This window comes from Hemitrygon akajei, chromosome 10 (genome assembly GCF_048418815.1).
Source record: "Hemitrygon akajei chromosome 10, sHemAka1.3, whole genome shotgun sequence".
NCBI classification, from domain to species: domain Eukaryota; kingdom Metazoa; phylum Chordata; class Chondrichthyes; order Myliobatiformes; family Dasyatidae; genus Hemitrygon; species Hemitrygon akajei.
Window position 1 is genome coordinate 90,362,428 of NC_133133.1, and position 26,762 is coordinate 90,389,189.

Below are 26,762 nucleotides of genomic sequence, written 5' to 3' on the forward strand. Positions count from 1 at the left end.
CGACCACATTCATGTGGATATCGTGGGCCCCCTACCAGTGTCCCGAGGAGCGCGGTACCTCCTAACTATGGTAGACCGGTTCACGAGGTGGCCGGAGGCGGTCCCACTCACCGACACATCTGCCGATTCCTGCGCCCGAGCACTGATTGCAACCTGCGTAGCACGCTTCGGGGTACCAGCCCACATTACCTCCGACAGAGGTGCCCAGTTCACCTCCAGCCTGTGGTCGGCTGTGGCCAGCCTGTTGGGATCGCAGCTACACCACACTACTGCCTACCACCCACAGTCGAATGGACTGGTGGAACGCTTCCACCGTCACTTGAAGTCAGCTCTCATGGTGGACGAGCTTCCCTGGGTCCTGCTTGGTATTCGTACAGCACCCAAAGAGGATCTGCACGCCTCGTTGGCCGAGTTGGTGTACGGCGCGCCCCTGGCCGTCCCGGGAGAGTTCATACCAGCCTCAAGGGGGCAAGAGGAAGAACCCGCAGCAGTCCTGGACAGACTACGCGAGAGGCTCGGCAAACTGGCCCCGTACCGACTTCACAGCACGGACGGACCCCGACCCATGTACCCAAAGACCTGCAGGACTGTAAGTTTGCGTTTGTACGAAGGGGCGGACACCAGGCACCGCTACAGCAGCCGTATGAGGGGCCATTCAAGGTGATCAACAACAACGGATCCACGTACGTTCTGGACATTGGGGGGAGAGAGGAGGTTTTCACAGTGGACCGACTCAAACCAGCCCATGTGGACTTGGCGCAGCCGGTCGAGGTTCAGGCACCGCGGCGCAGAGGCAGACCTGCCAAACAGAGGCTGATCCAGACTGTGGACATTGGGGGGTGTATCGCCGGTTCTGGGGGGGTTATGTGGTGACCCACTTTCTGCGCAGGCGAACCGGCTCACAAATAGCCAGCGCGCGGGGGAAGACTTTGGTAATGCACCTCTGACGTCATTTACGCCCGGAGAGGACGTTTGCTAGGGATTAAATGCCAGCACCGCGAAGTTTGAATAAACTAGTCTCAAAACGACTTACCGACTGCGTGTCGTTATTTCAGCGCTGTGTGTAGTACATCGCTACATACTCATACTTTTCAAATAATCAACATTGGGCTCATCAACTTACAGTTATCCGTGTTTTGTCTACCTTTCCTTTTGAACAGTGGCGTCATGTTAGCCGTAACAATCCTCTCCTGAAGCTAAGAATTTTTGGAGGATTATAACTAATGAATTTGCTGTCTCATTGACCACTTTTGGGATCCTAGGATGCAAGATATCTATAGCAGTGGACCTCGCAACCTCAGCTCCATAAATTAGCTTAGCATCAATTCTCTAGTAAAATTGAGACACGGAATAATGCAGATGCATTAACTCTTCCCCAGCTTCATTCAATAGCAATAGATATTTGTAGCGTAATGTAGTTAAAACAAAATATGTTTAATTTCTGGTATTTGTTTGTCCCTGTAATTATTTCTCCAGCTTCATGCTCTTGGAGCGCAGTATTTATTTGGATCCCCATCTATGTATTAAAGTCTAATAGTCTGATTTTAATTTCTTTGTTAGTTTGTGTGTTTCAGTGCCATACAGCTTCTATGTTCTATGAGTAATCAGTATCAGTTTTAACGTCACCAGCATATGTCATGAAATATGTTGTCTTTGCAGCAGCAATTAAATGCAATACATTATAATAGAGAAAAAAAACATAAGTTACAGTAAGTATATATATCTTAAATAGTTAAATAAGTCGTGCAAAAATAGAAATAAAAAAGTACTGATGTAGTGTTCATAGGTTCAGTGCCCATTCAGAAATCTGATGGCAAAGGGGAAGAAGCTGTGTGCTTTCAGGCTTCTGTACCTCCTTCCTGACAGTAGCAATGAGACAGAGCATGTCCTGGGTACATTTGTTCCCCCCCCCCTTTACAAAGATAGAGCATTCCTATGAAACCTTTCTTAAACCGAAATGGCATAAAGTGAAGAGCCATTAATTTATATGATGAAAATTTTCCCCAAAGCGGAAATCCTCTTTGTAATGTGAAAACAGGTTACTAATGTAGTTCTTTTGTAAAAACGAAATGGCGTAAAGTGAACGTTCGTAAAGCGGGGGGCACTTGGTATTGGGGATCCTTAATGATGGATGCCACCTTTTTGAGGCATTGCTCCTTAAAGATGTCCTGGATACTGTGGAGATTGGTGCACATGATGGAGCTGACTAACTTTACAATTCTCTGTAGTTATTTTGATACTGTGTATTAAAGTTAGTATCGTTTTCTTTAATTAAATATCCAGGGATGAGGTGCAAATATACTAAATTTGAATGTTGATACACTTCGGAATATACATATTCCTAGTCTTCGAATATAGTGTAAAAATGTCTAGATTTTTACCCTCACACCTCAGTGACTATCACCCAGTAGCACTCACATCTTCTGTAATGAAGTGCATTGAGAGGTTCTTCATGGTTAGAATTAATTTGTGCCTAAACAATGACCTGGACCGGCTGCAGTTTGCGTACCACCACAATAGATCTACAATGGGTGCAACCTCAATGACTCTACTCAGCCTTGGACCATCTCAACAACAATAATATCTGCGTCAGGCTGATGTATTACAGTTAGTGTTCAACACCACCATCTCCTTAGTACTAATCAACAAGCTTCAAAAGCTGACTTGTACCATTCTCTGCAACTGGACCCTTGACTTTCTCATGGGGAGAACACAGTCATTGTAGACTGGAAATAGCAATTTCCTTTACGCTAACAGTCAACACAGGTGCATCTCCCTATATGCTGTTTACTCTGTCTACACTCACGAATGTGTGGCTAGCCACAGCTCAAACACAATCTATTAAATTTACAAATACAACAACTGTTGTCAGCAAAACCTCAGATGGTGACAAGGAGGCAGAGAGAAGTGAGATAGATTGACTGGCTGAATAGTAACACAGCAGTAATCTTGCACGGGACGTCAGTAAGACAAAAGAACTGACTGTGGAATTGACAAAGGGGAAGTTGGGAGAACATACACCAGTTCGCATTGAGGATTCAGCAGTGGAAAGGTGAGCAGCTTCAAGTTTCTGGATACCAGCATCTCTGAATATCTCTCCTGAGCCCAACATATTGATGCATTTATGAAAGAGACACACCAAAGGCTATATTCCATTCAGAGTTTAAGGAGATTTGGAATGTCATCACAATCCTAGCAAACTTATAAGCATGTTCTGTTTAAGATCAGTTTAAGATGGCACTACTGAAGTTGGGTGACAGCTTTCTAATGGTTCATAAAGCAAGAAATATGATTAAATATTTTATTAATAACACTTCTACTGTGGTGAATTGTGGTAAACTATACTGCAAACAATGAAGAGGCGAGCGAAGATGAGGCTGACTCAAGGTTCAAAGTGTGCAGGTGCGATGCAAAGTCAGAGCATGGCATGTTCGAGGAGAAGTGGTCAAAGTGAGGTCGAGGCATGTCTGAGACAAATTTAGAGTCAAAGATGGAGTTGGAGTGAGCAAATCAAAGAGGAATCAGAGTGGAGGGATTTTGGAACCCATCCAATTAAACCAAGAGCAAGGCTGGATCGATCTAAGCACTGAGCTGATTTGCAAAGATCGAGTATGGGCCGGAACCTGGCAGTGGCCACAGGCTGGGTGGCGGGGGCCAGGCCCAGAATGTATTGATGCAGCAGGGCTCGGGTTGTAGTGTGAGGAAACAACCCAGTGTTTGGAGAACTTGAACACCAGCCCAGACAGACGGAAAAGGCAGTATAGCATAGAAATAGGCCATTCAACCCACCATGTTTGAACTGACAATCTATCTAATCCCTTCTGCCTGCATGTAGTCTGTATTCCTCTATTCCTGCTTATCCATGCACCTGTCTAAATGCATCTTAAACATTGCTTTGATATCTGCTACCAGCTCCCCTGGCAGCACATTCCAGGCACCTACCAATCTGCATAAAAACAAAAAATTAAAAACTGGCCTCATAAATCTCTTTTGAACTTTCCCCTCTCAACTTAAACATTTACCATCCAGTACTTGACATTTCCACCTTAGGAGCAAGACTTTGACATTCTGTCCTTTCTATGTTTCTGATAATTTGATACTCTTCTGGTCTCCCTCTAGTCTCCAATGTTCCAAGTTTGTCTGATCTCTCATTACAGCTAATAGTTTGGAATCTAGGTAACATCCTGGTGTACCTCTTCTGCACACACCAGAGCAGCACACAGAACGTGAAATATGACCTACCTAAAGCTGCGTCATATTTTCTCAAATGTTTGTACTCTGTGATCTGACCAACAAATGCAAGCATGCCATATGCTTTTTAAATTACCTTATCTACTTACATTTCCACTTTCAGAGGGCTATGGACCCAAGATCCCTCTGTACATCAAAATTTCAAAAAACTTATGCAGATAACCTATAACTGGTAATAATTTCAAGGACTGCTGCAGTGCTCCTACTTGATGGTAGACATCACAGGTTTGACAGATGTAGTCAGAGTCATCTGAATGAGCAATTGCACTGCATTTTGCAGATGGTACAACTGAATGTCTATGATGGACAGAATAGTGGTTAATGGAGTTCTAATCAAGCAGTGGATTTGTCCTGGAAGGTGATGAGTTTCTTGAGAATTTTGGTGCTGCTCTCATCCAGGAAAGTAGCTGGTATTTCAATACCCTCCTGACTTGGGATGTCAAGAGGTCAGTCACTCATCACAAGATACCAAGGCACTAACCACTATGGTAGCCCTAATATTTATGTGGCAGGTCAGTTGAGTTTCTGGTCAATAGGGGACTTTCTGGCCAGCCAGGAGACTTAGAGACAAAAAAGCTATTGAATGTTAATGGTGGGTGGTTAGATATACCTTTGTTAGAGATCACCATTGTCTGGCAATTGTGTGGCATAGATATTACTTGCTAAAAGCTGGTTTATGTCTGAGTGTTGTGCAGACGTTTTTACATACAGGTGTAGGCTGCTTCATTTACTGAGGAGCTGTGAATGGAATTAAATATTGTGGAATCATCATCAAACGTTTCTACTCCTGATATTAAGATTGAAGGAAGTTCTTTGATAAGGCATCTAAAGATGGTTGGGCACACCACAGTCCCTTTTCATTCCTGTAGTGATGTTCTTGGCTAGAAAGATTGAGCTCCAACTCATCCACCATCCTTAGTGTGAAGTATGATTCCAATGACTGGAGTGTTTTCATTTAAAGCCCATTAACACCAACTTTATCAGGTCAGCATACTCAGGAAAATGTTTCCTTGATATTAAAGACAGCCATTCTTATCTCGCCTCTGAATTCAGCTCTTTAGGCCAAGGTTGTGATGAGGTTTGGAGCACAGCAAGATGCCTGGGAATCAATGAGTTTGATTATCAGTGAGTAATTGTCAATGTCAATGGCAACTTCCATTACTTTGCTGATGATTGAGAGAGAATTGATTGGTTTATAATTAGTTAGATTGAATTTCTCCTGCTTGCATGAAAAATCCGATGCGGATATAATCTTTTACATTGCTGAGTTGACACAAGTGTTGTAATTGTTCTGCAATAGCTTGGCCAGAGTCTCAATTAGTCTGGAGTGCACACCTTCAGTATTACAACTGACATGTGGACTGGTCCTGTAGCCATTGATGTATCCTATTTTGTCACTGTATCTTTGGATCCTGGTCAGCCTGTGGTCTTACCCTTGGACCAATTCAGTCAGAATGATTGTATGAGTGAGAAATTACAAATTGTTCCTGGTACACTCTGAACCATATTCCACATTTTACAGGTTCAGTGTGCAATCACACTCTAGGCAATGGACGTTTTGAAATTATTAATACAACATGGCTGCAGGCAAGCAACAAGACTTGTTCAAATGGATCAGAAATCTATGTTCCTCACCAGGGGCCTAGTGAACAATACTGGGAGTAAGTAGCACGATACTGGTATTTACATCTGCAGTCTACATTGCTGTATCAGTAGATGGTTAGTTAGTTTTAATGAGAGAAAAGTCATTTGCTATAGACAGCCATATGATTTATGTCAATGTACACCCATGGCCACTTTATTAGGTACACCTGTACACCTGCTCATTAATGCAAATATCTAATCAGCCAATCATGTGGCAGCCAATCATCGATGCACAAACGTGGTCAGGAAGTTATGTCATGGTTCAGACTAAATATCAGAATGGGAAAGAAATGTGATCAGGTGATACTGACATTTAAATGATTGTTGGTGCCAGACAAGGTGGTTTGAGTAGCTCAGAAATGACTGTACTCCTGGAATTTCCATGCATAACAGTCTCTAGAGTTTACAGAGGATGGTGTGTAAAGCAAAACAGAAACATCTAGTGAGGTCAGTTCTGTGGACAAAAATGCCTTGTTAATGAGAGAGGTCAGAGGAGAATGGTCAGTCTGGTTCCAGCTGACAGGAAGGTGACACGTGTTACAACATAAGTGTGTAGAAGATCATCTCTGCATAGCACATTGAACCTTGTAATGGATGGGCTACAGCAACAAGACCATGAACATACACTCAGTGGCTACTTTATTAGCTTCAGAAAAACCTAATACATTGACCACTGAGTGTATGTCTGAATTAACATGAAACCAGAGACCCTGCATTTGTAATCACACTCTGTAAAATTTCTGGGTTTACCACTGTAATATTTATGCAGTGAAACCTGCTCATGATTTTTATTAATTTACTTGCTATTCAAGGTAGAATTTCACAGAAATTAAATAGCTAAAGTGATCTTTTACAGATGTTGATTTTGTTCCATTAGTTAATTTATTGTTGGATTGTGTGTAGTTCATAGATCTAGAATTGAATGAGAATTCATGAAATTAATTTATGAGATAGAGTGATTAACTGAAATAGTTTTAGCTATAGTATTTGTAGGAACTAATTAACTTAGAGGAGAATCTCGTCAACCATAACTGTTTAATTATTTTATATAAAACAAAATCTAAGAACAGGAAATAAACAATTATAATTGATAATTTTAATTCTGGTAACAATTCAGAGTGCACCATTAAATTGAAAATTGTTCAAATCCATATAAATTCTCCACTGTATTATATGAAACAGTGAATGTATGGAATGGACACATTTCAAGCTGAAATTGCTTATTATGAATTTTGTTTTTAGTAAAGTAGTTTTACGCCGTTCACGTTCAATAGAAGAGACGGGGAAGATAGTTTGGTATTTAGCCTTTTGTCTGCTTCTGGGCTGGGTGATTATTGGAGCTGCTTTGTGTAAAGGCATCAAGTCTTCAGGAAAGGTAAAACTATTTGTTACACATTGTGTTCAAACTGTGATGATAAAATACATATTTCTGTAAATATTCCACTAAAATTCAGAAAGTTGTAAAGTAACATTGTTTCATTCAATTATGTGAATTATAATTTTGAATTACTTAGTAATACTAAGTAAACTTACTTAATTCATGATCACTGCTGTCCTAGATGGGCTCCAAAGATTTTTCCCCAGCAGCAACTCACCAGACCTTTGGAAAATGTTCTCACTCAGTCACTCGTACAGGATTTTAAATGCATTTGCAAGGTTGACAAATTTGTGTGGATCTAAACAATGGTTTCATCTGCCAGAATCTATTTTTCTCTGACAATGAGAATGATAATGAAACCTAGAAATTCAAAATACCTGGCATTCTGTAATCTATTTTCCACTTACTGAAGCATAAATATTGGGATATTATAATGCTATTTATACATAGACGACCAAAGAGTTCGGGGTCATGCAAATTTAAGAATTAAAGGTTGTAGAGTCGGTATAGGAAAGTGACATCTTGATGTGAAAGGTAAATCACAATATTATTAAATGGTCGAGAAGTCACAAGGAGTGACATATCCTCTCCTGACTCGTACTTCTTTTGTTCTGATGTTCCAATTGTTAAGAAAAGATAAATTAGTACAAGTGCCAGAGATCTGTAATAAAAAAAACAAACAAAAAAAAGCAAATGGAAATACTTGAGTGGTCAGTAGGCCTGCAGGAAGTGTCTCCGATTGATGAAAGGCCTCCAGACTGCCAGATAACAACATCTGCCTCAGCTGCACCGAGCTTCAGTTCCACAGATAACATGTTAAGGAGCTTGATGACCTTCATCTCGCAGGAAACCAGGAGGTGATAAATAGGATCTACCACTAAGTTTCAGGAGGCAGATACTTGGGTGACCATCAAGAGAGGGTCAAGTAATGAGCAGCCAGTGCAGAGTTCCCCTGTGGTTGATCCCCTCAATAATAAGTATACTGTTATGGATACTACAGGGGAAAGATGACCTACCGGGGGAGAGGGGTGTGGGGGAAGCTGCAGCAACAGGGTCTCTGGCACTGAGTCTGGTGCTGTAACTCAGAAGGAAAGGGGGGAGAAGTGGACTGCGGATGTGATAGTGGATTTCATAGCTAGAGGTTTAGACGTGAGATTCTGTAGATGTGATGGAGATACCTGGATGGTATGTTGCATCAGGAACTTCTCAGATCAGGTCTATACATTCCAAAGTGGAGGGAGAGCAGCCAGAAGTTTTTGTAAACATTAGCACCAATGACAAAGGTAGGAAAAGAGAGGAGGTCCTGAAGAGAGAACTTAAGGTGCTAGGTAGAAAGCTGAAAAGCAGGACCTCAATGGTAGTAATCTCTGGATCACTGCCTTTGCCACATGCCAGTGAGGGTAAGAATAGGATAGTTTGGCGGATGAATACATGGCTGAGAAACTGGTGCAGGGGTCAGGATTTCAGATTTCTAGATCATTGGAATCTCTTCTGGGGAAGGTATGACCCCAACAAAAGGAACGTGTTACACCTGAACCCGAGGGGGACCAATATCCTTGCTGGCAGATTTGTTAGAGTTATTGGGGATGGTTTAAGCTAATTCAGCAGGGGATGGGTACTGGTGTATTATGGCTGAGGATGGAGCAGTTGGTTTACAAACAGAGGCAATGTGCAGTGAGACTGCTTGCAAGACGTGTCTGATGGTAGAGCAAAGTTGCAGTCAGTGGGATAAGTTGCAATGTAAAAGGGGAACACACTTGAAAAGGGTGATGAATACAGGACTCAATGTGTTATATTTGAATGCACGGAGTGTGCAGAATAAGGTAGATGATGTTGTAGCATAGTTACAGATTGTCAGGTATGATGTAGGCAACTCTGAGTCACGGCTGAAAGAAGATTATGGTTGGGAGCTTAACATCCAAGGATACTCAACCATGGCTGACAAGGGAAGTCAAAGACAACGTAAAAGCAAAAGAGGCGAATGCAATAGAGCAAAAGTTAGTGGGAAGTTAGTGTATTGGGAAGCTTTTATAAACCATAGAAGGAAACTTAAGAAGGAGGAAAAAGATAAAACATTAAGGTAATTGAGCCAATAGTAATCAAAGAGGACACCAGAAGTTTTATCAGATATACAGTATAAAGAGTAAAAGGGAGGCAAGAATAGATACCACATGACTGGAAAATAATGTTGGAGAGTTAGTAATGGGGGATAAGGAAATGGTGGGAAAATGGAATAAGTATTTTGCATCAGTTTTCACTGTGAAAGACACGAGCAGTATGTCACAAGTTTGAGAGTGGCAGAAGTGGCAGAAGTGAGTGCAGTTGCTATTACTAGGGAAAAGGTGCTTGGCAAACTGAAAGGTCTGAAGGTAGATGGAATATACACCAGGTTTCTGAGAGAGGTAACTGAAGAGATTATGGAGGCAATAGTAATGATCTTTCAAGAATCAGTAGATGCTGGCATATTCTGAAGGGCTTGAAAATTGCAAATGTCAGTCCACTCTTTAAGAAGGGAGGGAGGCAGAAGAAAGTAAATTATAGGCTAGCTCACCTGACCTCATGGTTGGGAAGATGTTGGAGTCAACTGCTAAGGATGAGGTTTTGGGGAACTTGGAGGCACATGATAAAAAAGGCCAAAGTCAGCAAGGGTTCATTAAGATAATATCTTGCCTGACAAGTCTGTTGGAATTCTGTGAGGAAATAACAAGCAGGATAGGGAAAGGAGAATTATTGGATGTTGTATATTTGGATTTTCAGAAGGCCTTTGACAAGGTGCCACACATGAGGCTGCTTAGCAAGATGAACACACGTGGTATTACAGGAAAAATGCCAACATGAATAGAGCATTGGTTGATTGGCAGCAAGCAAAGAGTAGGAATAAAGGGAGGTTCTTCTGATTGGCTGCTGAAGACTAGTAGTGTTCCACAGGGGTCTGTGTTGGGACTGCTTCTTTTTATGTTATATGTCAACAATTTGGATAATAGAATTGATGGTCTTTGTGATCAAATATGCAGACAATACAAAGATACATTGAGGGGCAGGTACTGTTGAGTAAACAAGGAGTCTGTAGAAGGACTAAGACATTAAGAGAATGGGCAAAGATGTGGTAGATGGAATACTGTGTTAGGAAGTGTATGGTCATGCACTTTGGTAGAAGGAACAAAAGCACAGACTATCAGGTGAAAATTCAAAAATCTGAGGTGCAGAGGGACTAGGGAGTTCTTGTGTAGGATTCCCTAGAGGTTAATTTGCAAGTTGAGTTGGTGCTGAGGAAGGCAAATGCAATGTTAGCATTCATTTCAAGAGGACTTGAATATAAAAACATGGATGTAATGCTGTGGCTTTATACGTCACTTGGAGTATTGTGAGCAGTTTTTGGCTCCTTATCAAAGAAAGGATATGTTGACATTGGAGCTGGTTGATAGGAGTTTGATTGAAATGATTCTGGGAATGAAAGGCGTATCCTATGAGGGGCACGTGATGACTCTGGGACTGTACTCACTGGAATTTGGAACAATGAGGGGGACTTCATTGAAATCTATCAAAAGTTGAATGACCTAGATAGGGTGGATGTGGAGAAGATGTTTCGTATTGTAGGGGAGTCTAGGACCAGACCGCACAACCTCAGCATAGACACACATGAATTTAGAACAGAGATGAGGAGGAATTTCTTTAGCCAGAGGGTGGTGACCTCTGAAATTTGTTGCCACAGGCGGCTGTGGGGGCCAAGTCATTGGGGTGTATTTAAGGCGGAGGGTGATGGATTTTTGATGGCAGGGCATGCAAAGTGACAGGGAGAAGGTAGGAGAATGGGGTTGAGAGAGACATAGATCAGATAAGATCAAATAGTGGAGCAGAATCAATGGGCCGAATGGCCTAATTCTGCTCCTAGTCGTATGGTCTTATGCTATTAACCTGAAAGATTGCTAGTTTCTTCACAGACACTGACCAGCAGTGCAATCGCTTCTGCTTCATTAACCACTTTTACAGTCATCCTACTGTTTTCTATGTAATTATTATATGTAAAAGCTGTACTAGAAACACAGGAGAATCTAACAATCCCTCTGAATTCCCTCTGAATGCCAGGCGGTTTACTTCACTGCATCCTTCCCTTATGTGGTTCTCATCGTTCTTCTTATCCGAGGCGTGACCCTTGAAGGAGCTCAAAAAGGGATTGACTTCTATATTGGAAGCCAGTCAGACTTCACCAAATTGCTTAATGCCGAGGTAAGGAAACCAGGATATTCTGTAGAATGCTAAATGCTTTCCTGAAACTGTTAACTGTTTCCTTGTAACTTATTTTTGTATACATGGTTAATTCAGTTAAAAGTCAAGATGTGGCAATCTTGTTCAAGTAAAAATTAATAACTGTCATTGTCATTTACTTCTGTAAAATTATACCAGGTTGCAAATTTTATCAAGCTAGTTTCAGAATCAGCTTTATTATCATTGACATGTGTTATAAAATTTGTTATCTTAGCTGCTGCAGTACAACATAATATATGATAATACCAAAGAAAAAACTTAAATAAATCAATCAAATATATGTATATTTATATTGAATTAAAACAGAAATAATATTTATTTTAAAAAGTGAGGTCGGTTTGATGGATTCAATGTCCATTTAGAAATCGGATGGCAGAGGGAAAGAAGTTGTTCCTGAATCACTGTGTGTGTGCCTTCAGGCTTCTGTAGCTCTTTCCTGATGGTAGCAATTAGAAGAGGGCATGACCTGGGTGGTGGGGCTCTTTAATAATGGACGGCGTCTTTCTGAGGCACCACTCCTGAAGATGGCTTGGATACCAGGGAAGATGGAGCTGACTAACTTTACAACTTTCTGTAGCTTTCTTTGGACCTGTGTGGTGCCATCCCCCCCCCCCCCACCCCGACCCTCCCCGGCATACCAGACAATGATGCAGCCTGCCAGAAAGGTACATAGATATAGGTTTTAGAGTGTTTTAGGTGACAAACAAAATCTCTTCAAACTCATATATGGCTGCTGTCTTGCCTTCTTTATAGCTGCATCACTATGTTATCTTTCCATGCTTGTATGCAGGAAGGAAAGGGGAGATTGTAATGGGAAGATAAGATGATGAATAAGGCTACATGAGATTAGAAGCCACAGAATATATTTATTCCTTGAAACTTTTTTTAAAATCTTGGAACCAATTCAGTAACTGAGGTTTTAGGTGTAACTTCCCATCAATCCATGGTCTAAAGATTGATCTAATATTCAGAGGCAAGGCATTGAACAGTGTCTCCTATTAATTCTGCTTGTTTAGTGTTGGTGATATTTTGTTCTACGAGTCTCCATCAGTTGGAAATGGAAATATCACAGTTTCTTCCGAATAGAATCAGTGATCTGTATGAAAAGGGCAATAAAGTAATGGCTAAATCCTCAGCAATCAAACAGAAGGGTTGTCATTACTAACTCAAGGACAGAGAAAGGAACACAAAGTTTTGTATTCAATTTCATATATTCACAGAAAGGTAAATAGAGGAATTGAAAGAGTAGATTCAGTAAGTGAAAGAGACAGGAAGTAAATTTTAATTAAGAAAAAGGAACAAGAAGTATTTTCATTCATAATTCCGATTTCACAATGCTAATGGAGTTGGTTGTGGGAAAAAGCTTAAAACTTTAACTCATTACAATGGTTTTATAGCAGATGTTTCAAGTTATGTTGTGACAATTTATTGATTAAGATCAGTGTTAATTTAGCAGTGTAAAGCTTTGAGCTTTCAGTGGAAAAAGTGGAGGCCCAGTGGAGTGCAGATACTGCTGGGATGAGCAGTTTCTGCTCATCTCATCCTAAATGAATTCCTTTGAGTCTTGAGGCTATGTCCCTTATTTTAGTCTCACCTACCAGTGAAAACAACTTCAGTGTCTCTATCTTAGCTTTCCCATTCACACAATTATATGTTTCTATAAGATCTCCTATTATTCTTCTGAATTCTAGTGAGAATAGTCCCAGTTTATTCAATCTCTGCATTGCCTCCAAAGCCAGTGTCTTTCCACAAGTCATGAAACCAGAACTACAATCAGTACTCCAGCTGCAGACTCACCAGTACCTTACACAGTTGCAGCAAAACCTTCCTGCTCGTAAATTCAACATCTCTAACAATAAAGGTCAATAGTCCATTTGCCTTCCTGTTAACCCAATATACCTGCAAACCTACCTTTTGAAATCCATGCACATGCATATACACCATGACAATGTCCGTTCATTCTCCCCTTCCAGACTGCCCTGCAGCCCCTCTGAGACACCCATCTCCTTTGCATCTGGGCTTTGTTTGCAGCTACAAAAGCTTCTGTTTCCCTTACCAGGGAATCATCTACTGTGATATTGCTGACATTCTTCTCTCTGCCTTCTTGTGCAGCAGAGCCACTCATGGTGCCATGATCCTGACTACTGCTACCCTTGCCTAAAGAGATAATTCTCTCAACAGTAACCAAAACAGTAATCTGTTTTGGATGTAGGGGTCTCCTGCACTACCTTCCTGCTACTGATGCACTTGTATTGAATTGAGTTGAATTGACTTTATTTCTTACATCCTTCATATACATGAGGATTAAAAATGTTTACGTTATATTTCCGCCTAAATGCGCAATGTGCAATTTATTGTAATTTATAATAAATAAATAGGATGTACAACAGGACGGTCAATATAACATAGAAATGCAATTGTATCAGCATGCATTAATCAGTCTGATGGCCTGGTGGAAGAAGCTGCCCTGGAGCCTGTTGGTTCTGGCTTTTTTGCTGTGGCACCGTTTCCTGGATGGTAGCAGCTGGAACAGTGTGAGGTTGGGGTGACTTGAGCCTCCAACGATCCTTCGGGCCCTTTTTACACACCTGTCTTTGTAAGTGTCCTGAATAGTGGGAAGTTCACATCCACTGGGCTGTCCGCACCACTCTCTGTAGGGTCCTGCGATTGAGGGAAGTACAGTCCCCATACCTGGCAGTGATGCAGCCAGTCAGGATGCTCTCAATTGTGCCCCTGTAGAAAGTTCTTAGGATTTGGGGGCCCATACCAAACTTCTTCAACTGTCTGAGGTGAAAGAGATGCTGTTGTGCCTTTTTCACCACACAGACCACGTGAGATCCTCGGTGATGTGTATGCTGAGGAACTTAAAGCTGTTCACCCTCCCAACTCCAGATCTATTGATGTCAATAAGGGTTAACCTATCTCCATTCCTGCTGTAGTCCACAACCAGCTGGTTTGTTTTTGTATATTGAGGGGGAGGTTGTTTTCTCGATACCACTGTGACACCACTTCCTCTCTGTCTGCTGCTTCATTATTATTTGAGGTTAGGTGAATCAGTGTAGTATCATCAGTAAATTTAATTAGCAGATTGCAGCTGTGGGTGGCAACACAGTCATGGGTATACAGAGAGTGAAGGAGGGGGCTTAGTACACAGCCCTGAGGGACACCTGTGTTGAGGGTCAGAGGGCAGAGGTGAGGGAGCCCACTCTTACCAACTGCCGGCGATCTGACAGGAAGTTCAGGATCCAGTTACACAAAGCAGGGTCAAAGCTGAGGTTTCTGAGCTTCCTGTCGAGACTGGAGGGAATTATGGTGTTGAATGCTGAACTGTAGTCCAAGAAAAGCATTCTCACATAAGCATCCCTCTTCTCCAGGTGTGTAAGGACGTTACGAAGAGCTGTGGTTATTGCGCTATCTATCAATCGGTTGTGTTGGTAGGAGAATTGTAGGGGGTCCAGTGTGGGTGGTAGCATACTGCAGATGTAATCCTTGACCAGCCCCTCACAGCATTTGCTTATTATTGAGGTGAGTGCGACAGGACGCCAGTCGTTCAGACATGTTACCTTAGTTCTTTTTATGTATAGAAACAATGGTGGATGTTTTGAAGCAGGAGGGCACTCTACACTGAGAGAGGGAGAGATTTAAAATGTCAGTAAACACACCTGCCAGTTGTGCCACGCACACTTTGAGTACCTGCCCTGGGATGTCGACCGGTCCCGCAGCCTTATGACTGTCCACTCGTTGGAAACACCTACCTACTTCAGTCTCAGAGATGACCAAGCTGCAGGTCGCATCAGCAGCTCTCCTCAGGGGCTCATCAGTATTGGCATCATCGAATCGAGCATAAAAAAGATTTAGTTCATTTGGGAAAGAGGCAGCAATGTTGGAAACTCCACTGCGTTTAGCTTTGAAGTCTGCGATGGTCTGCAGACCTTGCTGTAAGCTGCATGTGTTGTTGGTGGAGAGTTGAGTGTGGATCTTCTCTGTGTACAGTTTTGCTGCCTTGATGGCTTTGCGCAGATCGTAGCTTCATTTCTTAAGTTCCTTTTGGTCACCGGCAGCATAAGCTCTCTGTCACGTGGTAAGTGCTGCTCGCACAGAACTGTTGATCCAGGGTTTCTGGTTTGGATAGACCCTGACTGATTTCTGGGGGACAACGTCCTTGATGCACTTCCGGATGATACTCATGACAAAAAGTAGTAAGGTGAAAAGTAAAAGTGGCAGGCAGGCAAATCCAGGGCAAAAAGCAAAAAGAGCCACTTTTCAACATAATTGTATAAGGGCTAAGAGTGTTGTAAAAACAAGCCTGAAGGCTTTGTGTGTCAATGCGAGGAGCATTCGTAACAAGGTGGATGAATCGAATGTGCAGATAGTTATTAATGAATATGATATAGTTGGGATCACAGAGACATGGCTCCAGGGTGACCAAGGATGGGAGCTCAACATCCAGGGATATTCAATATTCAGGAGGGATAGACAGGAAAGAAAAGGAGGTGGGGTAGAGAGTTGGTTAGAGAGGAGATTAACGCAATAGAAAGGAAGGACATCAGCCTGGAGGATGTGGAATCGATATGGGTAGAGCTGTATAACTTTAAGGGGCAGAAAACACTGGTGGGAGTTGTGTACAGGCCACCTAACAGTAGTAGTGAGGTTGGGGATGGCACTAAACAGGAAATTAGAAATGCGTGCAATAAAGGAACAGTAGTTATAATGGGTGACTTCAATCTACATATAGATTTGGTGAACCAAATTGGTAAGGGTGATGAGGAAGAAGATTTCTTGGAATGTATGCGGGATGGTTTTCTGAACCAACATGTCGAGGAACCAACTAGAGAGCAGGCCATTCTAGATTGGGTATTGAGCAATGAGGAAGGGTTAGTTAGCAATCTTGTCGTGCGAGGCCCCTTGGGTAAGAGTGACCATAATATGGTGGAATTCTTAATTAAGATGGAGAGTGACATAGTTAATTCAGAAACAAAGGTTCTGAACTTAAAGAAGGGTAACTTTGAAGGTATGAGATGTGAATTAGCTAAGATAGACTGGCAAATGATACTTAAAGGGTTGATGGTGGATATGCAATGGCAAGCATTTAAAGATCGCATGGATGAACTACAACAATTGTTCATCCCAGTTTGGCAAAAGAATAAACCAGGGAAGGTAGTGCACCCATGGCTGACAAGGGAAATTAGGGATAGTATCAAGTCCAAAGAAGAAACATATAAATTAGCAAAAAAAAGCAGCACACCTGAGGACTGGGAGAAATTCAGAGAACAGCAGAGGAGGACAAAGGGCTTAATTAGGAAAGGGAAAAAAGATTATGAGAGAAAGCTGGCAGGGAACATGAAAACTGACTGTAAAAGCTTTTATAGATATGTGAAAAGAAAAAAGATTGGTCAAGACAAATGTAGGTCCTTTACAGTCAGAAACAGGTGAATTGATCATAGGGAACAAAGACATGGCAGACCAATTGAATAACTACTTTGGTTCTGTCTTCAGTAAGGAGGACATAAATAATCTTCTGGAAATAGTAAGGGTCCGAGGGTCTAGTGAGATGGAGGAACTGAGGGAAATACATGTTAGTAGGGAAGTGGTGTTATGTAAATTGAAGGGATTAAAGGCAGATAAATCCCCAGGGCCAGATGGTCTGCATCCCAGAGTGCTTAAGGAAGTAGCCCAAGAAATAGTGGATACATTAGTGATAATTTTTCAAAACTCCTTAGATTCTGGATTAGTTCCTGAGGATTGGAGGGTGGCTAATGTAACCCCACTTTTTAAAAAAGGAGGGAGAGAGAAACCGGGGAATTATAGACCAGTTAGTCCGACATAGGTGGTGGAGAAAATGCTAGAGTCGGTTATCAAAGATGTGATAACAGCACATTTGTAAAGAGGTGAAATCATCGGACAAAGTCAGCATGGATTTGTGAAAGGAAAATCATGTCTGACGAATCTTATAGAATTTTTTGAAGATGTGACTAGTAGAGTGGATAGGGGAGACCCAGTGGATGTGGTATATTTAGATTTTCAATAGGCTTTTGACAAGGTCCCACACAGGAGATTAGTGTGCAAACTTAAAGCACACAGTATTGGGGGTATGGTATTGATGTGGATAGAGAATTGGTTGGCAGACAGGAAGCAAAGAGTGGGAGTAAACGGGACCTTTTCAGAATGGCAGGCAGTGACTAGTGGGGTACCGCAAGGCTCAGTGCTGGGACCCCAGTTGTTTACAATATATATTAATGATTTAGACGAGGGAATTAAATGCAGCATCTCCAAGTTTGCGGATGACACAAAGCTGGGCGGTGGTGTTAGCTGTGAGGAGGATGCTAAGAGGATGCAGGGTGACTTGGATGGGTTAGGTGAGTGGGCAAATTCATGACAGATGCAATTTAATGTGGATAAATGTGAGGTTATCCACTTTGGTTGCAAGAACAGGAAAACAGATTATTATCTGAACGGTGGCCAATTAGGAAAAGGAGAGATGCAACGAGACCTGGGTGTCAATGTACACCAGTCATTGAAGGTGGGCATACAGGTACAGCAGGCAGTGAAAAAGGCATATGGTATGTTGGCATTCATAGCAAAAGGATTTGAGTACAGGAGCAGGGAGGTTCTACTGCAGTTGTACAAGGCCTTGGTGAGACCGCACCTAGAATATTGTGTGCAGTTTTGGTCCCCTAATCTGAGGAAAGACATTCTTGTCACAGAGGGAGTACAGAAAAGGTTCACTAGATTGATTCCTGGGATGGCAGGACTTTCATATGAAGAAAGACTGGATCGACTAGGCTTATACTCACTGGAATTTAGAAGATTGAGGGGGGATCTTATTGAAACGTATAAAATTCTAAAGGGATTGGACAGGCTAGATGCAGGAAGATTGTTTCCGATGTTGGGGAAGCCCAGAATGAGGGGTCACAGTTTAGGGATAAAGGGGAAGTGTTTTAGGACCGAGATGAGGAGAAACTTCTTCACACAGAGAGTGGTGAATCTGTGGAATTCTCTGCCACAGGAAACAGTTGAGGCTGGTTCATTGGCTATATTTAAGAGGAAGTTAGATATGGCCCTTGTGGCTAAAGGGATCAGGGGGTATGGAGAGAAAGCAGGTACCGGGTTCTGAGTTGGATGATCAGCCATGATCATACTGAATGGCGGTGCAGGCTCGAAGGGCCGAATGGCCTGCTCCTGCACCTATTTTCTATGTTTCTATGTGACCCCGCTCGTCACCCATTCCGTATCTTTCCCTGGGCCTTTAGATTGTGGTGTGATCAACTCACTAAATGTGTTATTCCAACATTCTCAGCTTCACAGATACTCCAAAGTGAACCATGCACAGCTCCAGGGCAGCCATACATACCACAGAATGGTGGAATTAATCCTTTCACGTTCTTAAAGGTTAATGTTGAATGAATTCAAGTAAAATTTGACTGATTTCATTTTCTATTCACCAGGTCTGGAAAGATGCTGCAACTCAGATTTTCTTTTCTCTCTCAGTGGGCAGTGGTGGCTTAATAACATTGTCATCCTATAACAAATTCCACAATAATTGCTACAGAGACACCATCATTGTTTGTGTTGTGAATTCTGCCACAAGTGTGTTTGCTGGATTTGTCATCTTTTCCATTCTTGGACACATGGCTCACGTGCAAGACAAGTCTGTTTCAGAGGTTGCTCAATCAGGTATGCATGGTCTCAACTCTGATGCGCTGGATGTTATTGGAGTAGATTTCACACCTGTCTCACTTTATTAGTCTTCTTCTTGAAATATCAGCTGATTTTATTTTGCATTGTACTACTCTCGAGGCATGAGTTGATGCTGCAGAAACGAAGGCATTAGGAAGTTTAGGAAACAGTAGAGCCTTTAGTGTCTCTCCAATTCACTGAGATTTAATGGTTGTCAAGGAAACAGTATGAGATAAAGTCAAGCGAAATCTTTTGCTGATATAAACAGAGGGAAATTTACACAGAGAGAAAAGAAGCAAGAAATGAAAATAAAAGGCTGCTTTAAAACATCATGCACCTATGCTAATTTCAGCTCTCCTTACAAACTCGTTTATGTTTCACTTCCTGTGGTCCTCTGAATTCATTAGACACATTTTCCGTATTCCCTTTAAAAATTACTGGTTTCCTGCATTCACTTTAAATTCACTGGGGCCCATTTTCTGCCCTCTTTATGAACTCTCTAGGGCTGTGTTTCTTACTCTCCCTTTCAACTTATCATGGTTCTATTTCTTGCCCTGTATTTAAACATATTGGGGTACATTACTCATGCTCCTGTCCAGCTCACTGGAGTCCCCTTTGCCATCTTCCCATTAAACTCACTGGATCTCCCTTTTTACACTTTCATTAAACTCACCAGGAGCCCATTTTCTTTGCTGCCTTTGAATTCACATTTGTCATTCTGTTTTGAAACTAACCAGGTTCATCGAAAAGTTTATTAAATAGTGACATCTTTAAAACTTGTATGAAAAGTGTGTTGATATAATAACATGAGTACTGTAATGTAAGGATCTATTTGTTTTATAGCAATGACTCCCCTTAGCACTGCATATGGACTAATAACTTACCCGCGCACACTGATGTTATCTACGCATGCACATTGATCTCTCTCTCTCTTCAATGTAAATACACCAGTTGACTTTGTCTCCTGTGTGCATGCTTTATTTATTTGATATGTAGTTGTATGCACACAACAAATTGGCGACAATTACGAATCTGAAATTCAGCAAATATCAACAATGACACCGACAGTTATGGATGACAGAATTCGGAGGAAGAGACAGTGAAGGGAAAGAGTTAAACAGTAAGGAGAAGGCAGTCACGGATTCTAACAAAGGAATGTCTGAGTAACTGCATAGTACACAGTGAAAGACACACAACTAGCAAAGTTAAAGTGAAAATAACATGACAATCGCCTTAATCAGTAAAGTTGACACTGCTAATGAGGACTGGGAATCGCATATCGAGAGGTTGAACTGTATTGTTATGCAAAGAAAGACTCCACGCACAGGCCTTTATGCAACTTAGTATCTGCTGCAAAGCCAAATTGCAGGACATCCAATGAAATTGTTACTAAACTCCTAGTAGTAGCTGAGAGATTCAGATTATACAAAAGAAACTAGTCAAAGGAGGAAAGCATTTTGGAATACATTACAGAACTGTACAAACTTACCCAGTACTGTGACTTTAGAGATGGATTTTCTGATGCATTAAGGGACCGCCTTGTATGGGGCATACAACAGAGGCTACTGAAAGCAGGAGACCTAATCTTAGAACAATTATTGACCATTGCAATATTGTTAGAAGCTGCATCAAAGGATGCAACAAAACTACAGAAAATAGGTTAGAATGCGAAACACACAAAATATCCCCAAATGGTGCAAAAGCCAAAAATGTCATTGATGGGGTAAATCCTCCCATGATGCAAATGACTGTTGCTTCAAACAAAAGGTTTCCAGACAGTGTTGCAGACAAGGCCACAAAGAAAGTGGGAAAGTCAGACAAAAAGCACAACCAAAGAAAAACCAGACAGAATGAGAAGTTTCAAAGATAAAACTAAACAAATGCAGAAAGTGACTAAATGTGAAACAGAATCAGGCAGCAGAGTCTGGCAAAGTTGAGCAGTCATGCCTAGAACTGCACAGTATTACTGAAGCAGATCACAAAATCATATTGATCACAATAAATGGAGCTAAATACAGAGTCAACTTTGTCTATAATTTCAAAAGTTAACTACAACAGACTTTTTTAAGCTACCATTAGAAAAAAACCTTGGTGATGCTAAAGACCCACTCAGGGGAAAAGGTATCTCCCAGAGGTAAAATGAAAGTAAATGTGACGTATGGAGGCCACACACAGCAGTTAGAGTCTTATGAATTAAAAAGTGGAGGGCCAGCAGTTTTTGGACATGAATGGTTGAGAAAAATCCAACTAGACTGGCACACATTCAAAGTTCTTAGTGTGACATCAACAGGCAAAAGCAGCCCAAATGGTAGCACTAACCAGAGACTGTCACAGCTGCTTAATGCAAATGAGAAGAGGGTTGTTAAACTCAAAGGCATGAAGGCCAGAATTGAACTGGATGAAGCAGCAACACCAAGATTCCATAAAAGGCATCTAGTGCCTTATGCACTATGTCCTAAAATGGATGCTAAACTGCAGAGCTTGTACGCATCTGGAATTCTCTCCAAGGTTGTGATTGGCCCATGCCCGTTGTCCCAGTGATCAAGAAAGGGAAGCTTGGAATTTTCACATATGTGGGGACTTCAAAGTGTGCATCAACCCTCTGCTGTGTACTCTGCAGCATCCCTGCCATGATGTAGAAGATTTTTTTTGCATCTTTGGCAGACAGGCACAAGGCTATCTGCAAATGGAGATTGATGAGTCAAGCAGGAAGTTCCTCACAATCAACACTCACAAGGGACTGTTCAGTATAATTGTCTCACCTTTGGTGCCACATCACCTCCAGCAATTTGGCAAGGAACAATGAACCAAATGTTCCAAGATATCCCTGGAACACAATGTTACCTTGATGATATCATCGTGACTGGCAAAAATGATGAAGAGCACTTGCAGAAACTTGGTAAAGTGCTTACCAGCCACAAAGAGAGACAAACATGAGATTTTCAAGAATGAAATCTCATATTATGTTGAATTGAATTGAATTGACTTTATTACCTTCATATTATTATCCTTCATATACATGAAATATAAAAATCTAAATGTGCAATGTTTCAAAGGTTTCAAAGGTACATTTAACATCAGAGAAATGTATACAATATACATCCTGAAATACTTTTTCTTTGCAACCATCCACAAAAACAGAGGAGTGCTCCCACAGAATGAATGACAGTGAATGTTAGAAACCCAAAGTCCCCCCCAGTTCTCCTCCCTCCCTCCCATGCATAAGCAGCAGCAAGCAACGATCCCCCATCCCCCTACCGGCAAAAAAAAACATCAGTGCCCACCACCGAGCACCCAAGCGTGCAGCAAAGCAACAGCAAAGACACAGACTTGCAGTAGCCCGAAGAATACTTGTTCACCCAGTCTTCGACATACCACAAGCAATCTCTCTCTCTAATAAGGGAGAAAGGGGTGTCTCCATTTCACAGCGAGAGAGGAGTATAACAAACAATTCACTGGCTTACGATGATAAAAGTCAGTTGCATCGCTTTTTTCTGAACTCTGTGCCCAAAGATCTCGGGTCTCTGGGCACACGGCCCTAGATTGTCCAACTCCCCCGATGACACATCGATCTCCTGTCATGACACTGACCTTCAATCTGCCCATCTACAGAGCCATGAAATCTTGGAGGTCATTGGCAAGTGAAGCTCTTAGGCCGTGCCCTTGGCATGTCAATTAACAGCCAGTCGTGAAACCCCCAGAGTGAGTCCCATTCCTGCAAAGAACCAAAGTCAGCATGTAACTCCTGGTCAGGGTTTTCAAAAGAACCTTGAAAGGAAAAAAATAGATATATTAAAGATAGAAATAGAGCTGTTTTTGAAGATGCAAGCAAAGGAGTCACCGTTAGGCACCATTGACTCCCCTAAGCTCCTTCTCCTAATGTGCAAATTATAATAATTTGTAATAAATAATACGTACAACAGTCAATATAACATAGAAATACAATTGTATCAGCATGAATTAATCCGTCTGATGGCCTGGTTGAAGAAAATACCCAGAGCCTGTTGGTGCTGGCTTTTATGCTGTGGTACAGTTTCCCAGATGGTAGCAGCTGGAACAGTTTGTGATGGGGGTGACTCAGGTCTCCAGTGATCTTTTTACACACCTGTCTTTGTAAATGTCCTGAATAGTGGGAAGTTCTCAACTACAGATGAACTGGGCTGTCTGCATCACCCTCTGCAGAGTCCTGCAATTGAGCTTTGCAGTTCCCATGCCAGTCAGGATGATCTCAGTTCTGCCCCTGTAGAAAGTTTTTAGGATCTGGGGGCCCCTACCAAACATCTTCAACTATCTGAGGTGAAAGAGGCGCTGCTGTGCCGTTTTCACCACACAGCCGGTATGTACAGAACACGTGAGATCCTTGGTGATGTTTATGCTGAGGAAATTAAAGCTGTTCACCCTCTCAACCTCAGATCCATTGATGTCAATAGGGGTTAGCCTGTCTCCATTCATCCTGTAATCCACAACCAGCTCCTTTGTTTTTGTGATATTGAGGGAGAGGTTGTTTTCTTGACACCACAGTGTCAGGGTGATGAATTCTTCTCTGTAGGCCGCCTTGTTATTATTTGAGATTATTTGCACAAGTCATTGACAAGCATGACTTACTTTAATCACAAGGGAAGGTTGAAACAGTGCTACAGGCACCCAAACCGGAAAATGTGTCACAACTCAGGTCATACTTGAGTCTTTCTAAACTGTTTCTCCCAAACGTTGCTAGAGTGCTGCATTCATAGAACGCACTGTTACAGAGAAGAGCAAAGTGGGTCAGAAAGATGTAAAAAAACATTCAAGGAAACAAAGAGACTATAACTACACAGGGATCAACTGAGAGGCCTTTAGTCTAGTATGGGGTATAAAGAAGTTCCACTACTACCTCTAGGGACAAAGGTTTGCGGTAGTGACAGATAACCAGCCCCTTGTGTCCATTTGCAGTCCCAGGAAGGGAATTCCAGTGATGACTGCTGCTCAGTCCCAACACTGGGCTCTATTCCTAGTAGCCCACTGTTATGACATAGAGTTCAAGGGTATCAAACCTTGATAGTAGATGATCAGCCATGATCTCAGAATGGCGGTGCAGGCTCGAAGGGCCGAATGGTCTACTTCTGCACCTATTGTCTATTGTCTAAACAACACAGCAATGCTGGTGGCTTGTCACGTCTTCCACTATTGGAAACTGAAGAAGAGAAGTCTTCATACTGTGACCCAGCAGAGAGTGTTCCACACCGTACTGGTGGACCAGCTGCTGGCAACAAATTCCAAAGTACAAAGGAAAACAAGGAATGAACTCACATTGTCAAAAGTCTACAAAATTATGATGCAAGAATGGCCATCTCATGGTAATCCTTTGCTTCCAGAGTTCACAGCAAGATGAGAGTAACTGTCAGTATGTCAAAGAACAATGATGTGTGGATCTCATGTTATGGCTCCCTCTAATCTCCAGAGTATTAGAAAATCTGCTTGAAGAAAGCCTGGTTACAGTCAAGATGAAGAGTCTTGCCCAGAGCTGTGTGTGGTGGCCGGAGAAAGATAAACAGATTGAACACTTGACCAAAAGCTGTTTGAGGTGCCAACAAATTCAAAATGCACCCCCAGAAGCGATGTTACACCCGTGAAGTGGCTGCCTGCACCACAGCAAAAAGCACATATTGACTTCGCTGGGCCATTCATGAACTCTATGTTTCTTATTACTATGGATGCTCTTCGAAGTGGCTGGAATTTATACCAATGAAGTCAACCACCTCAGCAAAAACTGTCTGTGCTCTGAGGACTATCTTTGCCAGAAATGGCTTTCCAGAACAAATTGTGAGAGACAACAGATCAAAGAAGAATTCTAGTTGTTCATGAAGAAAAACAGTGTCAGACATTTCAAATCATCCCCTCACCAAACATTTTGGATTTTTTGAAGTGGTGCCGAGTAAATTCTAGGATTTTACATTAGGTAATGTCTGTGTTATTTTGTATTTCTGAGTAGATTATAGATAGACCTCAGTAGCTAAGAATAGATATTACTGACACGTGTTCTCAGATTGCAAATTGATGACCATATATTTTTCTTGTTGGAAGTTTGCAAACAAAATGAAATATTTGCTAAGATGTTCTGTATAGTATCTGTAATCTTGTTTTGATAGTTAATTCTCACAGTGGTGCTATGGAGGCTGTTTGCCCCATTGGTTACAATGATTGCTTTGCAATTGAGATGCAATCCTATTAATCCCATTCCTCCTCTCCTTTTTTCCCCTCTATAACACTACAAATGTTTTCTCATTCATCAACTTTCTTTTGATTTTTATTGTCATGCATTTATATTGAGGGAAACCAAATAATCCACCAACATGTCTGTAGGATGCAAATGTATCAAAGCACCTGCAGAAAACCCCTGAGTCTTTGCACAAAAACAGCAGCTGAGGTCAACACAGCTCCCTGGGGCTTTTAGGTAGCAGCACTACCTGCTGCACCAAATTGCAGTGCTCAATATGAGGATTACCCAATAGAAGGATAGATGGTCTGGTTCTCTGCCTGTTCTGGATTGTTTCATCTCAAATTGCCAGAGGTTTCAACCTTTCTTACTTTAGTACTCCTCTCTCCTCCTTGAATGCACAGCCCTCCTCTCCCTCCACACCAATCCTTACCATCAAACCCACAGACAAAGGGGCGCTGTGGTAGTGTGGTGGAATTATCTCTACCTTGCTGAGGCCAGGAGGCAACTCTCAAACATCTCCTCATACCTATCCCTTGAAGAAGACTCCTCTCTAGATCATTAGAAAACTGTCTCTAACACTCTTACTAATATTGCCGCATGAATGAAATCACTGGAGAGAAGTACTCTTAGATATGAAGCAGTCTCTTTATTTGACAAAATGAGACAGAGCAGGCATCACACTGAGACCCTTTTGGAGGAAAACCCTGAAACCAACACGCCATGATGTTTTATATGCTAAAGAACAAAGGACAATTACAATGCTTCCTTTGAACTACACTCCACCTTCTCACCTCCCTCTTCACACCCACAGTACAGACACCCAAATGACACTAGAATACACATAACCTTCACACCTCTCTCTTCACACCACACTACAGACACCCAAATAATGAATTTAATTCAGCATTGTCTGGTCTTCCAATTAATTGTGGTTCGTGGTTCTTAGGGACTCAATGTTCAGAATTATATTATTGATTTAATCCACAGTTGATATTCAGATCTGAATATTGGTGGCTGAAGTTAGTTACTGAAGTTATTTACTATATGTGTTAACCCCTAAAAAACACTCTACAGTCCCTCCTCTTGGAGAAAAGTAAATTTGTAACAGGAAAGGCCAACCTTCAGGAGAATCTACTCAAATAGGGCAGCAGAAGTACCCTGCCCCAGAAATCCCCCTCCCCCAGTTACTTTATGCATCTACATCTACCCTATCACCATAATCGCTACCTGCAAAACGCTAAGCAGAGAGATTGTTCCAGAGATCAACAGTCTTTAAAAATGTAGCTTCGTTCATATCCCTGTTGGCCATTCATTATCTTCACCCCTTCATCTCTGGTAGTTAAAACT

The 26,762-nt window shown here is 41.8% G+C and overlaps 1 protein-coding gene across 2 annotated transcripts in view; it reads left to right on the forward strand.

Annotated features, from left to right (window-relative positions):
• Positions 1 to 26,762, forward strand: part of LOC140734530 (sodium- and chloride-dependent neutral and basic amino acid transporter B(0+)-like) — an 85,475-nt gene that overhangs the window by 14,022 nt on the left and 44,691 nt on the right. For both annotated transcript variants that reach the window (XM_073058615.1, XM_073058616.1), the window contains exons 5-8: positions 5,774 to 5,912; positions 7,138 to 7,270; positions 11,360 to 11,500; positions 18,985 to 19,213. In XM_073058615.1, coding sequence (XP_072914716.1) covers positions 5,774 to 5,912; positions 7,138 to 7,270; positions 11,360 to 11,500; positions 18,985 to 19,213 — 642 coding nt within the window. The remainder of the gene's footprint in view (positions 1 to 5,773; positions 5,913 to 7,137; positions 7,271 to 11,359; positions 11,501 to 18,984; positions 19,214 to 26,762) is intronic.